Here is a 14,572-nt window from a genome sequence, read left to right as displayed (position 1 = left end):
AATTATATTCATTATAGGGACTTGTAGCTAAAATAATTAAGGGTATCTTTATACCAATATAAAATTAGCGGTGATGGACATTCAACTAATTTCTCCTTAATTTTATGCTAATTAAACTTGGTGGAGCCAACCTAATTTTTGTTTTTGTATTGCTAAACTAAAAAAATAAAGAAATAATAAATAAAAAAATGTGAGAAATAATGAGCTGGATCATCACATTGACAATAGTCCAATTGGATTTTAATTAAGATGACGTGGATAATGAATAAAAGAATTAAAATTGGATGATTAGAGTTAGGACCACAGATGTAATTAGTCATCATTATTTTGCCAAGAATGGCAAACTGTGATGGGTCCAAACAAGGAATAGTAGCTTCTCATTACCAAATGCAAACAAAACAAGATTTGCCCATACTAACCTTTTTTCTTTTTTTTTTTTTAAATAAAAAATAAAAATAAATAATGGGTGATGTGTTTTGTCATCCAAACGCCGTGAGTGGCGCGTGGGTCATAATCGCCACCATCAACATCTAATAAATGGTACAGTGAAAAACACCATAATGGGTGATGTGTTTTGTCATCCAAACGCCGTGAGTGGCGCGTGGGTCATAATCGCCACCATCAACATCTAATAAATGGTACAGTGAAAAACACCATAAATAAAGCTGATCAAAAGGGTCTATTCCAAAAAGAGGAACACTCGCACTCACTAGAAAGTGACTTTCAAACAAATTGAAAAAAGATCCCATCACACAAATTGATTAATTATTATTTATTATTATTATTATTATCTTTTTTATTTTTTTGATAATTCAAATTGTTTTTCTATGTTCCCAAATTTTATTTTTGATGTTGTATGATTCTACTTTAACCTATGAGTCTATTTAATTAAAAAAAGAAAAAGAAAACTTGGATCAACTTATTAATATTACACGATTTTTACGGCCGACCTAACTTGGTTCAACTTATTCAAATCGTTTTTTTTCAGTGATGAAGGAATCCGCAGTCAATCTTATGTGTGCACTGGGTAAATCTAGACTCTCGTATAATAAATTATACGAGAGACGTAAACTACACTAGAATGCGACAGACTCGACCTAGTGACTGGAACAAAAGATTACATACCACTTGACAAGAGGATTCTTAAAAGTGCAATTTATTTTAAGAATTAATATATAGTAGAACTGAAAAGAAAGTCCATAAAGGGGTGTTTGATAATTGTAAATTGTAATCTGCAAACAAACAGAAAATATAGCCGTTACATGCAAATGTATCCTACATATTAATTCATCAATTGCTTTTCAGTTGATATTATCTGTAACGCATTAATGGAGGAGTAATATTTAGAAATTATATATAGGAAAAAAAAAATAAAAACTGAATAATAAATATTGCACACTATATATTAATATTGCATGGGGAGAGACAAGCTTATGGGATGTTTAGTCAATCACAATCATATTCCATTTATAAGATATATTTATCTTTTATCTTTTTAAAAAAAAAAAAATCATATTTACAATGGTTAAAAATACATTCTCGCATGATAACGTGTATATCATACAACCAGACTAATCATGTGTAACAAACTCAATATAACGACTGTTGATAAGTAGATTCGAACTGAAGCCAATTGACATAAGGTTACTTGCTCCAACTGGTAGGGCATACTTTCCTGAACAAATAAATTTGCTATTATTTTCATGTATATTTAAGGTTGGTTAAAGCATTTTATTTTCTGCACAAGAAATTACAATGATACAGCATAATTGATATGACCTTTCATTTGTGTCATTGAATTGTTTTTTCTTTTTCTTTTTACTAGGAGAGAATCTTTCAACAATTGACTGACTGGTCTAAAGAACCAATATTTATGATTTTGTGTTGTCGGATTAGAGACAATAAAATTGAAAAAATTAATTGATGGTTAAATTAAAATCAATATATTTTTTACTCATAATGTTTGTGTTATTTGAGAGTGTAATTATAAGTTCTTGTTTGCTAGTAGAATGCAATAATGTACACTAGCTTTTAAAAGGTGGTCTAGTTTGCCAAAAAACTTTTCACCATAAATTTCGAACTTGCAAAATATAAATACGAGATAAGAAAAAACGGAAAAAAGTATTTTTAATCAAAAGAAAAACAGTACTTACAATCTTTGAATAATTCCCCTGATTATCTATCATGATATATTATGATTTAAGGCTTTGAAGATTGTTCTAATTGGATCAAATGTGTGATATTCTCCAAACTCTACGGAAGAGATCACGTACACTTTGAATTCAAATAAATTCGCATCGGGGACTTGAGATTTGATATGTGCGCATGTGTAAGTCCGTCGTTAACATGTATAAAGACCTTTTATAGGCATAAACTAAGATTCCTTGACTTGTAGAATGTACATGCGGATTTAGATACCAACTATTTGATATATTTGGGCTACATTTGTGCCCAATTAGCTAACCATAAAATAAAAATTTATTACTTAGAAATATTTTTTCGTTGTTTTTTTTCTTCTTCTTTTTATAATCAATTTCCATCGGGTTTTCTTGCCCGCTTGGACGTGGTGGAGTATTCTGTGAAGCATATGGCAACCAAAAAATGGGAGGTTATCTAGCTGAAAAAATGAAACTCGGGCACTGAAAGTGAGCATGGCGCAGCTAGTCTTCGAGGTATTTGATTTTTCAAAAACAAAAAAGAGGGAGCAAGAGGAGAAGAAGGTTATCCAAGCGGAGAGGAGAATCCTTGCTAATTAAATCAAGGATGTGTTTCGCCTATTTCCCCGTTCGCCCGAAGGCCTTGAAATGACAAAGGAATTTGTGATGCGCTTCTTTACCCCCCCTACGATAGAAGTCCACGACTTTCAATTAAAATCACTTTTTTACCTATGTTGTCAACTTTGCACAGAAGCGTCTCGACCAAGCTGGCATTGATTTTGTTCTAGATGTGAATGAGTTGAGTGGGGAACTTCCCGAAGACGAGATACTGGGCTTTGAAGGATGAGGCCCATATGTGCGACATAGTTCATACAGGGCCGTTCCTGAGAATTCGGGGGCCCTAGGCGAGATTTAAAGAATAACTCAAAATGGGGGCCCCTATTTGAAAAATAATTTGTTTATAAGGGTGTTCGAAATTGAATATACTTAAAGAATATAAATAACATTTCATAAAAGTGATGGACTAAAAGAGTAGGGGGTTTCGGGTGCAACACCCCGATTTTTTTTTTTTTGAAATATATGAATATAAAATAACTAAAAGTATGAATAAATTTCAACATTAACCGAATAATTTGCTGGTTCACTTCCTACCGTGACATGTAATCTTTATAGCAAATAGACTTCATAAATATTTCATAAAAAGAAACTTGTATAAAATAATGAATATTGATTCTAATTTTAGGAATAAAAATAAGTAATTAAGACATTATAAATTTAATATTTAGTGGCCCCAAGATTAAGAAAATTGTAAAAATATCTATTTGATCATTAATTTTAAATTTATTTTAGAATTGATGTTCCAGAATATTATATATAATAAATTTAAAAAATAAGTACTGATATATGTATATAAAAATATTTGGGGGCCCTAAATTTTCGTAAAAAATCGGGGGCTCTAGGCGACCGCCTACTTCGCCTCCCCTCAGAACCGGCCCTGAGTTCATATCAAGGTTTATATTAAACTTGATCATCATCGACTCATGGAAAATACTATCAATAGACCCTTTGTTTTTTTAAGATAGTTTAATTTCTTTAAGCCCTTTGAATTAATTTTATGAACGAACAAAAGAAAAATAACAACTTTTTATTTTATTTTTTATGAGAAACTAAAGAAAAATAACAAGTTAATTAAGAAAGCATGGGCATTTTAGATTAACTGAAAAATGTGTACCAACACTTGCACAAAATTCTTTTGGTACAATTTAAACCAAAGAACTTTGATTGCAATTCACATTTCCCCCACATCATATTATTCAAGCTAATTAAACCAAATAATTATTAAATTAAGAGAGAGAGAGAGAGAGAGAGAGAGAGAGAGAGAGAGAGAGAGTCGGAAAATTAAATCCACCGATAATAATCGTTTACTGGCCAAGAGCAAAAGCCTCAACGGGGAAAGTCTTGGTGATTCCGGCGAGGCTCTTGAAGTGGATCTTCCCGGGAGCCGCCTCGTCGACCTTGATCTCACTCACCGGCGGCCACATCATAAACTCCTTAGCCTTAACTCCGGACAGCTTCTTTATCCTCTTCTTCTCAATGTACCCATTGATATCGCAGCTGTAACCGACGAGTTTGCTTATCATCTTGAAATCGTGCTCAACTTTCTTCTCCTGCACAATCCACATGTACCCCGTGGCCCGCACGAAGCCCACTTCTATCACGTTGGCCAATGGCAGAAGCCCGAGCGGAAGTCCGAATTCCTCCAGCAGAGATGTCGCCATTTTCAGGCCCTCCTCGTGACCTTTCTTTACGATCGCTCCTTGTTTTTCCGCCATCTTTTTTTTGTTGCTTCTTCTTTATCTTTTATTATTATTTGAACGTCGGTAATATTTATAGAGGTGTTATTGTTTGGATTCATCCTAGTTTCTTGCTTTGGTTTAATCGGGCGGCTTTTCGATATTTTTTTTAGTGATATTTAGGAATGTAAAATTATTTAATTTAATAATTAATTAAAAATATATATTTTCCGGTTCTCGTCTTTTCGTGCTTAACTTTATGTGCAAGTTTGGGTTTACTTGGGTGTCTTTCGGGAGGATTATGCATGGGCGACTGAGTTGTTGAGGTCGATTTTAATCACAGCCTACGGTAACAAAATCTGTTACCCTTTAAAAATTTGTAATTTGAATTAATTTAGAACAAAAACAATGTTTTAATGTCGAAGGATTTATTCCCATGCTACACCAAAGTTATAGGCCAAATAATTCCCCAAAGTCGAAAGACAAAATATACTATTTAACAGAATTATGGATCACAACACAAAAACGTAAGTATTCAAAACTAATTATACATTTTTGAACGACAGTTTAACGTAGTCGAACGCAAGACTCTAAAAGAAGATGGAGAAGTCTAATTGTTTTGAGCATGACAACCATTCTTCTAAAACATTCAATATTCATTTTGGGGTCAATAAGGTACACTTATTATTTGGGAAATCCTGGGATTCCGTTTCTTCAAGCACCACTTGCATATAAACGTGTCCATTCTTTAGCTGCAAAATATATATATCGATAACAAACTCAGCCCGCATTTACTCTCAAATTCAGGTTTTATTAAAAAAACTTAACTACAACCTTACGTACCTGTTTCAACTGCTTCAACCTCGTTCGATTTCCAATGTTTCGCAATGTTTTCAGACAGTGGGTCGTCTGGATTTGGAGCACTCAGAAGTGCTTGAATGCTAATAACATAAACAACACAAAAATGGAACTCAACTTCGTGTCACGTTTTAATACTAATTTCTTTTTACATAAAACAGATTCTTTTGAAATCCGCTTTTAGTTCTTCCTTATGTAAAGAGTATTTTCACAAAAATGTGAAGAGCTTATATTTTAGGAAAATGAAAATTATTACAAATTTCATTCGTCACCTCAAAAGTACAGTTCTAATCTGAAGCGCCGGACTCCATTTGTCCTTGAGAATATCTAAGCATATCCTTCCGAGCTGTATTGAGAATTCATTAGACTATGGAAACTAGCAAGAATAGTCACAGAAATCAATAAAAAACGAAACGAAGACAACACACACCTTATCAATGTTTGGGTGGTAAATTTTGGTAAGGAAGCGAACCTGTTGGAAGATAGTGTAAATATAGTCAGGAATGTCTCGGTAACAAAGACATTAGTGCGTTTTACATACAACATAACATTTCATTTTTTTAAGCCCCATATTTACCTGAAGTAGAGGTTAAACAATAAATCTAAAAAGGAAACGGAGTTTGAGGAAAACACAGACAGTTTATTTAAAGGTCAACCAAACAGGGAAACCAATCACTGATTTGGTTCACACGTCAATCGCCAGGACAATACATTTGCACAACCTCACCTCAGAATGCTACGTGTAAGAATAACAATGGCAGGTATTAAAAGCAGCATATTCCCAAAAACTGAATTACATTATTGTCGAATAAATGAGATGAGAAATTAATTATGTTGTAGAGAAATTAATTGAGTTCTGACTATGTCGATAAAAAAAAATGAATTGAGCTGACGTAAGATAAGCATCGAGAGCGAATGGGAGCATTTCATGCCAGTCCTCTGTATTCAACTTTTGAAAGTCTTTCTAAGAAAGGAACTGGTGTATACATAGGGAAATAAGTGTGCAATGAACAATGTTTGTTTGTTTATCTGAAGGTAAGGGTGTCCACTAGAAGAAGTTTTAGAACATGCCAAAACCGGAAAGAGAAAGCACATTCTGAAGTTTACCCTACATAACTGAATAATGCACTGCCATTACACAATCATGTCAAATCGTGCTGAATAAACTTTATACGAGAACATAACTAACAAACAGCCAGGAATCAGTTCCATTCAGTTTCCTGTAGTAGAAACTCTACTGAAAAGCGTAGTAGTAAAGAGTTTTGAATAAATGTTTTCAGGAAAAACACAAAGCAATATGAAGTACCTTTGGCGCAGCCATTGGGTATTCTTCGGGTAGAAATAACTCCAGCTTAAAAACGCCTCCTACATGGTAAAGCAATTTGGATTAAAAACCAAACAAATAATTTCTTATAGAGTGTCTTTCTTTAGAGAAAAGCAATCCAGAGTAGTAGAGCTCACTATTGGCATAATACAACTAAGTGGTCAAAAAATAAGACATGATATCATCACATCGATAGTAACCACACAACACGAAGATTGGGGAATTCCATTAGTCACTTCATTTGTCACCAATACGAAAAATTGTGTGTGCGTGCATGTGTGTGTGTGTGCTCTGAGAGAGAGAGAGAGAGAGAGAGAGAGAGAGAGGGAGGGAGGGAGGGAGAGAGAGAGAGAGAGAGAGAGAGAGAGAGAGAGAGAGAGAGAGAGAGAGAGAGAGAGAGAGAGAGAGAGAGAGAGAGAGAGAGAGAGAGAGAGAGAGAGAGAGAGAGAGAGAGAGAGAGAGAGAGAGAGAGAGAGAGAGAGAGAGAGAGAGAGAGAGAGAGAGAGACTTGTACCAGTTTGAAAAACTTCAACAGTTAAGTGAACTTACATAAGCAAGGCATCAGCTAAAGACACGAAGAAGAGGACACAGATTTAAAATCCTTAGCAAAACCCCTATATTTACTACCTAAGTAAGTTTCAATACAGAAAAGAACTGAAAGAACAAGGACCACATAAGAACGAATTAGGTGATATATTCCACATTCGAACACAATGGTTAACAATGAATAATCGCACCAAAATGAGCACAAACTGAATATATCATCCTTAAAGAACATTTATTAAGTTAACAGAAAAAGGAGCATTTATTTAGATAAGAGAAAATGACAAATTCGTTACCTTCATAAGGGGACTGTGTTGGACCAAGAATCATTACATTGAAGTACCGCATATTTTCTTCTGAAGGTGATGCACTTATTCCTGGTGCTGCATTCATGCATAAAAATATGTTCAATTGCCTTTAAAGTTTAATATAATTCCCGGTTAGTAAAAAAAAGGAATAACTCAATTTTATAATCGATACGATCAAGAGCAACCAGCGAAGAACGAATAGACATAACTACGAAACTACGAAATCATGCTTCATATCGCAGTACTAGAATTCTGAAAAATTGACAGCAATCTAGAAATCATTTTAACTTAATAAGGAAACCGTAAGAGACAGAAACAGGACAAACACGTGTAATAACCTCAGAATAAAGTACAATCAAAATAGAAAAAAGACATGGCCATGTTAATTAGAAAACATGCACGCGTAATTACTGTTAGTGCGCCTCTCGAAAATGTATTGAATTAGTGATTTCCTCATAGGTATCACAATTCCTAATAAATCAGGTATAAACACTGTCGTGAATTTTAACAAAAGTATTCTCCCAAATGTCAAAGAAATATAAAAGAAATAAAAAATAAACCAACTCAAAATGAAACCCTTGCATCGCTCCTTCTCATATTCATTCCATCACAAAAAATTACTACATAGCTAGCTAATTCTGTTCCTAAGTACACCAATCATCCCCTTAGATTTTCAATATGCACCAAATATCGATTCTACCCAAGAAATGAATACCACATATAACCCAAATTAAAAGTCTATAAAACAGAATAAATACAACAATAAGCTTCATCGACGAACCACTGAAAAGAAAAGGAAAAAAAGGACTGAAAAAAGACAACTGACATTTAAAATCACAAAAAAATAGAGCCTTTTGTTTTATTTTAGCTCGTTCAATTTAAGATCAAACATGAATCCATTTCCAAGGCATGCCTGCACGAAGATTGAAGGGTTTACCTGGTTCGCTGAGAAGACGCTGCGTCTCCTATTAGAAAAAAAGGAAAACAAAATCAAAATCCTGAAGCACATGCGTCAATCAATTAAAAAAAATAAATAAATAAAATCAAACCGCACGAACGAACGAACGAACAATTCGAACACAATAACTTCAACGCTAGGGTTTAGAGAGAAATCAAATGAGGGATAAAAAATTTGCAACAGGAAAATCGGACGATGTACCTTGATGATTCGACGCGGTAAATTGCTGTTGGCCATTTGAATTGGATTGGATTGGATTGGATTTGCAAGCTTCTCCTCTTTCTACTTTTCTCTGTTCTTCGAGTTCGGAGAGTTTACGCTAACTAAGGGCAATTATTCTCAGCTTTCTCTCACTAGAAATTGGGGAAAGAGAAAATAGTTCGATCGTGGGAAATTCGGTGGTGCCCCTTTTTATTATATTTATATTTACATTTATATGAATGAACCAAAAAAAAAAATGGACTCTGGATGGTCAAACCGTTGACCGGAAAATAATTTGGTTGATAGAATTTAATAAAGTGAAATAATTAGTTAATAGTCCTTGCCTAGATATATGTTATTAAGCCAAAATGAGACCCCCATTTTAGATTCTAATTAATTAAAGTCCTTCGTTTTAAGATTTAATTAGAGATTAGTGGTTTAAGGCCAAGCTTCCATTTGCTAAAATTATTTTAGCCAGTATGTTAAAAACACAATGACTACAATATTTATTTTTATTTTAAATTAGACTTATAATATGGTTTACTACGTATACATCCAACACACGCACTCAAAGAGATTCGAACTCCTCATCTCTTACCAAACACTATTATGGAAGAGGTTCTTGGTACTGTAACTACATTTAATTGGTTACATATATTAATGTGCTCCATTTTTTCGGCACAAAACTACGTCAGATATATGCAATTGGATGTTGTTTAAGCCTTACTTACGTAAATTTTATCTTCCATTTTTAACATAAGAATCAAATTTTAATTCCATAAATTGAAGTGTTCTAAAAAAATTAAATTCTAGTGAGATTAGGCTTTAACTATTTTTTTTTTACCAATTATGGTAATTATTAGTTTTTTTATATATAGTTTGATAATTAAGATTTCAATTTAATAGAATTTTATAGTTCTTTTATTACTACACATGTTCAAAGTAAATATATAAAATTAATATGTAATAAATTTGATAGCAAACTTATAAAAATATCGACAACGGACTTATGAATTCGACTGAAAATTAGATGGTGAACTTTTATAAATTGAGTATTTTAATAAACTATGCCAGTGATATTCTGAAAAATGATAATGAACTTATGTAACTTGGTTGAAAATTAGAGTGAAATTTCGAACATCGAGTGTTTTCACAAAACATGACAATGATCTTTCGAAAATTGGCAATGAACTTCAATTCGAATGAGTCGAGTCCCTGAGTGTTCACATAATGTATAACACCTCGTCGACCCACATAGAAAAATACAGGATTAACTGTTTGTAGTTCATTGAATTAGTAGCACTCCTCATATTAATTTAAACAGACGGTGACTAAACAAATAAAAAAATATTTTATCCTTCAAACTATAATACTATGATGTAACAGATGTAATACAAAATTCAATCAATTGAAGATCAACATTTTGCTGTCAGAGATAAAATTTGATAAAAAAAAATACCATGTTAATTCTAGTTTATGAAAGGAGATGGTCAAACAGAGACGATAACTATTAATGAAATTGGCTTTTTTCATTTATTTAATTATGTATGTAACTTTTTTTTTCTTTTTCTATTTTGGCATTAGAACAAATGCCAAATTACACATAACAGGAGAAGCCAAAAGCCAATCCCTTTATTCGATCAATCAAAAATAAAAATAAAAAAATAGAAAAAAAAAACGGCAAAAGCTGCGAAGAATCAACGACGAATTTTCTAATCATCGGCGAAGAAGTCCTGGAGGACCGGGATGCACTGCGGGCTTCCAACCTTGGTCATGAAACCGATGGGATTAGCAAATCTGACGGCGGAGTGCATTCCGATGTTGTTGGTGCACACGATCCTTGATTCCGCGACGTCGGTCATTGGTTCGCTGCATTCGGCTATCGGGCTCTTGATGGCCTTCACCACGCACACGTCCTTCTCGTGGTCCCCGTCCACTCTTAGGCTGTAGTGCCCGTCTGCGTTGGTCAACCCCTCCACGGAGTACGTCACCGCCTTTGTTTCCTCGTTTTGGCACTCCAATCTCACGGTTGCGCCTGCATTTGTTATAACGGAAAATGGGATTTCATGCAAGGATAAATAAAAAAGTTGACCGGAGGGCGGTTATAAATATAAAATAAAAATATTATTTGCGATGAACAGATAAGTTTACCCGGGATCCTTTTGCTGAGTTCAGTGTGGAACTGGACTCGACAAGGGTCGCAGTAGACATCGCCTTCGATGTTGAAGACGTTTCGTTGGTGGGCGTGTGCGACGGAGGCGGCGGCGAGGGCCACAATGCAGAGCACGGAGACGAGAGCGACAGCCTTTGCCATTTTTTTTTTGTCTCGTCTAGATGCTTTTATTTATTTTTATTTGTTTTATTAATTTTTTTTTTTTATTTGTTTTATTTCTTCTCTTGTTGTGTGTGTTGTAATGGAATTGATGGAGTGATGTTTTTATAGGAGGAGAAGAATGATAAAGAGAATGGTGGAGCGATTCTTTCTCAACTCCTACTACTTTTTTTGTGGTGTCTAAGGAGAGAATAACTCGTTCAACCTTTTACTCAGAACAATATTATTTGTAAGGCCAATATTTTATTTAATTTAATTGTTTCTTTTTTGAACATACATTTCTTATGTTGCAATAATTTTGGTATATATCAACATAAATCATAATTAAAAAATATTTTCCATCAACTTTAAATTGGTCGTAGTAAATAATGAATATAGAAACGCCATATTTTACTATTTTTTTTTATAATAAATATTTGATACATTATATAAAATAAATATATGTATATAGTGTAACAAATAATAGTTATTCAATAAATATTTATAATCAAATTTGCATAGACTAAAAATAAGCATTGAACAATTAAGATATTACAAAAACAAAACTGAGGTAATTAACTAAATCCTATATATATATATATATATATATATATATATATATATATATATATAGTTTTAATATTTTTGTGTTTAGCTTATGTAAATAACTAAATCCTAAACATAACTAGTAAAGTAGCAAATTTTAATTTAGCTTTTAGCATTTCTAAACCAACACCCAAATTATTGGATCTTACATCGAACACTATTCGCATTCCTACCCATGCAATACAGAAACTTCAATTTCTCAAAGTTTTCATCTTTCGGACACGTTTTGTGTCGGACACCTGCCGAACACCTGATAGATCATCTTACAAATTATGAAAAATTAGAAACACGTGTGAATAATAAATTTTTAGTTTTTCTTCTTTTTCCCCAATTATTTACATGATTTAGGATCAATTGTAAATTGATGGTTGATAATAAATTTATTTGAATATACTTACATAAAAATATATAAAAATAATTTATATATAAATAAAAACTTATATATATTTATAAACAAACCCCTATACTTTTAATACTTTTGGAAAATGCCGTTTCTCCGAACAACAAAAGTCATTTTAACTTTGCCTCCATCTTCGCAAAAACAAACCCCATTGTTTCGACCCTGCAAGAAAATGGCTTCAAATTTCAACCCGAACCCGAACCCGAACCCAAACCCAAACCCTTCTCTCAATCTCCCAATTCCACAACACACGAAACCCCAAACCAACTTCCATCAGAAGCCACCACCTCTCCCCGCCGACCCGGATCCGAAACTCATGATAACCGGCGGCGCCAAGCTCTCCGGCCATGTTCCCATCAGCGGCTCCAAGAACTCAGCTTTGTCTGTATTGGCCGCCACCCTTTGCTGCTCCGGCTCTTCGAAGCTCACAAACGTCCCCAATTTGTCCGATACGCGAACAATGGCCTCCATTTTGGGCTCTTTGGGTGCCCAAATTGAGTTTTCCGGCAACGACGTCGTCGTGAATTCGGATCGGGTCGGGTCCGTGGAGCCCGATGCTGCACTCGTCGGCGATATCAGAGGTGGCTTTTTCGTCGTCGGACCTTTGCTCGGCCGATTCGGTGAGGCCGTCGTCGCCTTGCCCGGTGGTTGCGATATTGGGGCCCGGCCCGTGGATATCTACATTCGCGGGCTTCGGGCTCTTGGCGCTGTTGTTGAAGTTAGGTTTGTGTGTTTACGCATCCCATTAATTATTTATGAAACTGATGTAGTAAAACATCTATAGTAGAATCTCGATAAATTAATACATCTATACTAGAATCTCGATAAATTAATACTTGATAAATTAATAACCTCGATTAAATAATAGTTTATGTGGATTCCGATTTGGTGAAAATAGTGTTAAATTATTAACTTAATAATTTAATAATTTGCTAAATTAGTAGAATTTCCCTGGTCCCAATTGTATTAGTAAAAAACGTGTTAAATTATTAACTCGATAATTTAACAATTTGCCAAATTAGTAGAATTTCCCTGTTCCCGATTGTATTAGTGAAAACGGGTTAAATTATTAACTCGATAATTTAATAATTTGCTAAATTAGTAGAATTTCCCTAGTCCCAATTGTATTAATTTATAAAGGTGTAACTGTAATTGTATTACTATAATTGTATTACTACAGGGAGAACAAAGTGGTGGCACATGCTGCAAATGGGAAAGGACTTGTTGGCGGGAAGTTTCGACTCGACTACCCTAGCGTGGGAGCAACCGAAACTCTAATGATGGCAGCGTGCTTGGCCGAAGGGAAAACACTCCTCTCGAATGTCGCTCGAGTACGATTATATAGGCAACCCCCCACATATCTTTGACATGTAATAATTATGGATAAAAACCGACCGGAAGACATTTAAGTGTTCAACCGATTAGCAAATCGAGACACGTATTTGCTACTTGCTGATTTTTTATTATTTTTTTATTATTGCAGGAACCGGAAATATATGATCTTGCTTGCTTCCTAATGAAGAGTGGGGCCCAAGTGGAAGGTGTGGGCTCGGACAAGATTTGCATCTACGGAAATAATCGATTGCACGGCACGGAATATGGACTTATGCCGGATCGAATTGAAACGGGCACTTTCATACTTGCTGCTGCAATTACTCGATCTTCCATTTCTCTCTCGCCTGTTTTTCCTAACTGGCTATCGAGTTTGATTGACAAGCTATTATATGCTGGATGCAAAATTACACACAATCACGACACTTTGGAGGTATACAACTCTCTCTCTCTCCTCGTATATAAATATACGAGTGATGAATTAGCTGATTTGTTGTTATATTTTTGTTACGTCAGCTTTCGAGCAGTAAAGAGGAATTACGAGGTTTTGATATAAGAACACTTCCTTACCCGGGATTCCCTACGGATCTCCAACCTCAGACAATGGCGTTGCTTTCGACATGCAATGGTTTAAGCATTGTCCAAGAATCCGTGTTTGAAAACCGCATGACTCATGGTACGTAAAATACGATTTCAAATATCTTTTTTCTTAGATAGTCTTATGGTTGCAACCAAACGAGGCCCAACTTTAACTTGTTCGATTCTTATTTTATAGTGAAAGAATTGGAGAAGCTTGGAGCCAAAATACAGGTTTGTGGGAGTACTGCATTGATCTATGGACTAGAGAAAGGAAAGTAAGTTTTCCAACTCTATCTGGACATCCGTATATATTTCAGCATCTATATCGTATTTATCCTCAAAAGTAATATAAATCATCGATCTGTGTTTTGACAGTAAATTGAGTGGGACAAGAGTTGTTGCTGCTGATTTAAGAGGCGGGGTGTCGTTAGTGTTGGCTGGATTAGCTGCTGAGGGTATTACCGAAGTTAATGGGTTGTCGCATATTGACCGTGGTTACGAGAATTTGGAGACGAAGCTTCGACTACTTGGAGCTCGTGTCGAAAGATTGGATTTTGTATAGACCCTTTGGTTGGAGTTTTACCCACCCATGTAGAGTTTGATTGTTTCAACTCCAATATTTTGTGACATTTGCTGGTTTCTTATGTATATATATTGGTGTAGGGTTGTTCTGCAATTTATGTAACAACGCATAGTCGCATA

General features: G+C 34.5%; 4 protein-coding genes across 4 annotated transcripts; 1 reads left to right on the top strand and 3 right to left on the bottom strand.

The window, feature by feature from the left end:
- Nucleotides 1–4,009: 4,009 nt before the first annotated feature.
- Nucleotides 4,010–4,637, bottom strand: LOC105968533 (uncharacterized). The gene has a single exon (XM_012993169.2). The coding sequence runs from the start codon at nt 4,487–4,489 to the stop codon at nt 4,079–4,081; it is 411 nt and encodes a 136-aa protein (XP_012848623.2). The 5' UTR covers nt 4,490–4,637; the 3' UTR covers nt 4,010–4,078.
- Nucleotides 4,638–4,859: 222 nt separating this feature from the next.
- LOC105968544 (ubiquitin-conjugating enzyme E2 36) lies at nt 4,860–8,870 on the bottom strand. The gene is made up of 8 exons (XM_088811570.1): nt 8,643–8,870; nt 8,421–8,448; nt 7,472–7,558; nt 6,615–6,673; nt 5,739–5,780; nt 5,581–5,654; nt 5,294–5,391; nt 4,860–5,202 (listed from the first exon to the last, which is right to left on the bottom strand). The coding sequence occupies exons 1-8, from the start codon at nt 8,676–8,678 to the stop codon at nt 5,165–5,167; spliced, it is 462 nt and encodes a 153-aa protein (XP_088667696.1). The 5' UTR covers nt 8,679–8,870; the 3' UTR covers nt 4,860–5,164.
- Nucleotides 8,871–10,152: 1,282 nt separating this feature from the next.
- On the bottom strand, nt 10,153–11,072 carry LOC105968787 (anther-specific protein LAT52). Its single transcript, XM_012993459.2, has 2 exons — nt 10,794–11,072; nt 10,153–10,677 (listed from the first exon to the last, which is right to left on the bottom strand). The coding sequence occupies exons 1-2, from the start codon at nt 10,954–10,956 to the stop codon at nt 10,355–10,357; spliced, it is 486 nt and encodes a 161-aa protein (XP_012848913.2). The 5' UTR covers nt 10,957–11,072; the 3' UTR covers nt 10,153–10,354.
- Nucleotides 11,073–12,046: 974 nt separating this feature from the next.
- On the top strand, nt 12,047–14,546 carry LOC105968079 (uncharacterized). The gene is made up of 6 exons (XM_012992695.2): nt 12,047–12,682; nt 13,140–13,290; nt 13,443–13,724; nt 13,808–13,967; nt 14,067–14,145; nt 14,246–14,546. The coding sequence occupies exons 1-6, from the start codon at nt 12,132–12,134 to the stop codon at nt 14,430–14,432; spliced, it is 1,410 nt and encodes a 469-aa protein (XP_012848149.2). The 5' UTR covers nt 12,047–12,131; the 3' UTR covers nt 14,433–14,546.
- Nucleotides 14,547–14,572: the final 26 nt, after the last annotated feature.

This window comes from Erythranthe guttata, chromosome 13, assembly GCF_056151865.1.
Source record: "Erythranthe guttata isolate IM_541 chromosome 13, IM_541, whole genome shotgun sequence".
In the NCBI taxonomy this organism is placed as follows: Eukaryota; Viridiplantae; Streptophyta; class Magnoliopsida; order Lamiales; family Phrymaceae; genus Erythranthe; species Erythranthe guttata.
This window is presented reverse-complemented; position numbering and strand designations above follow the sequence as displayed.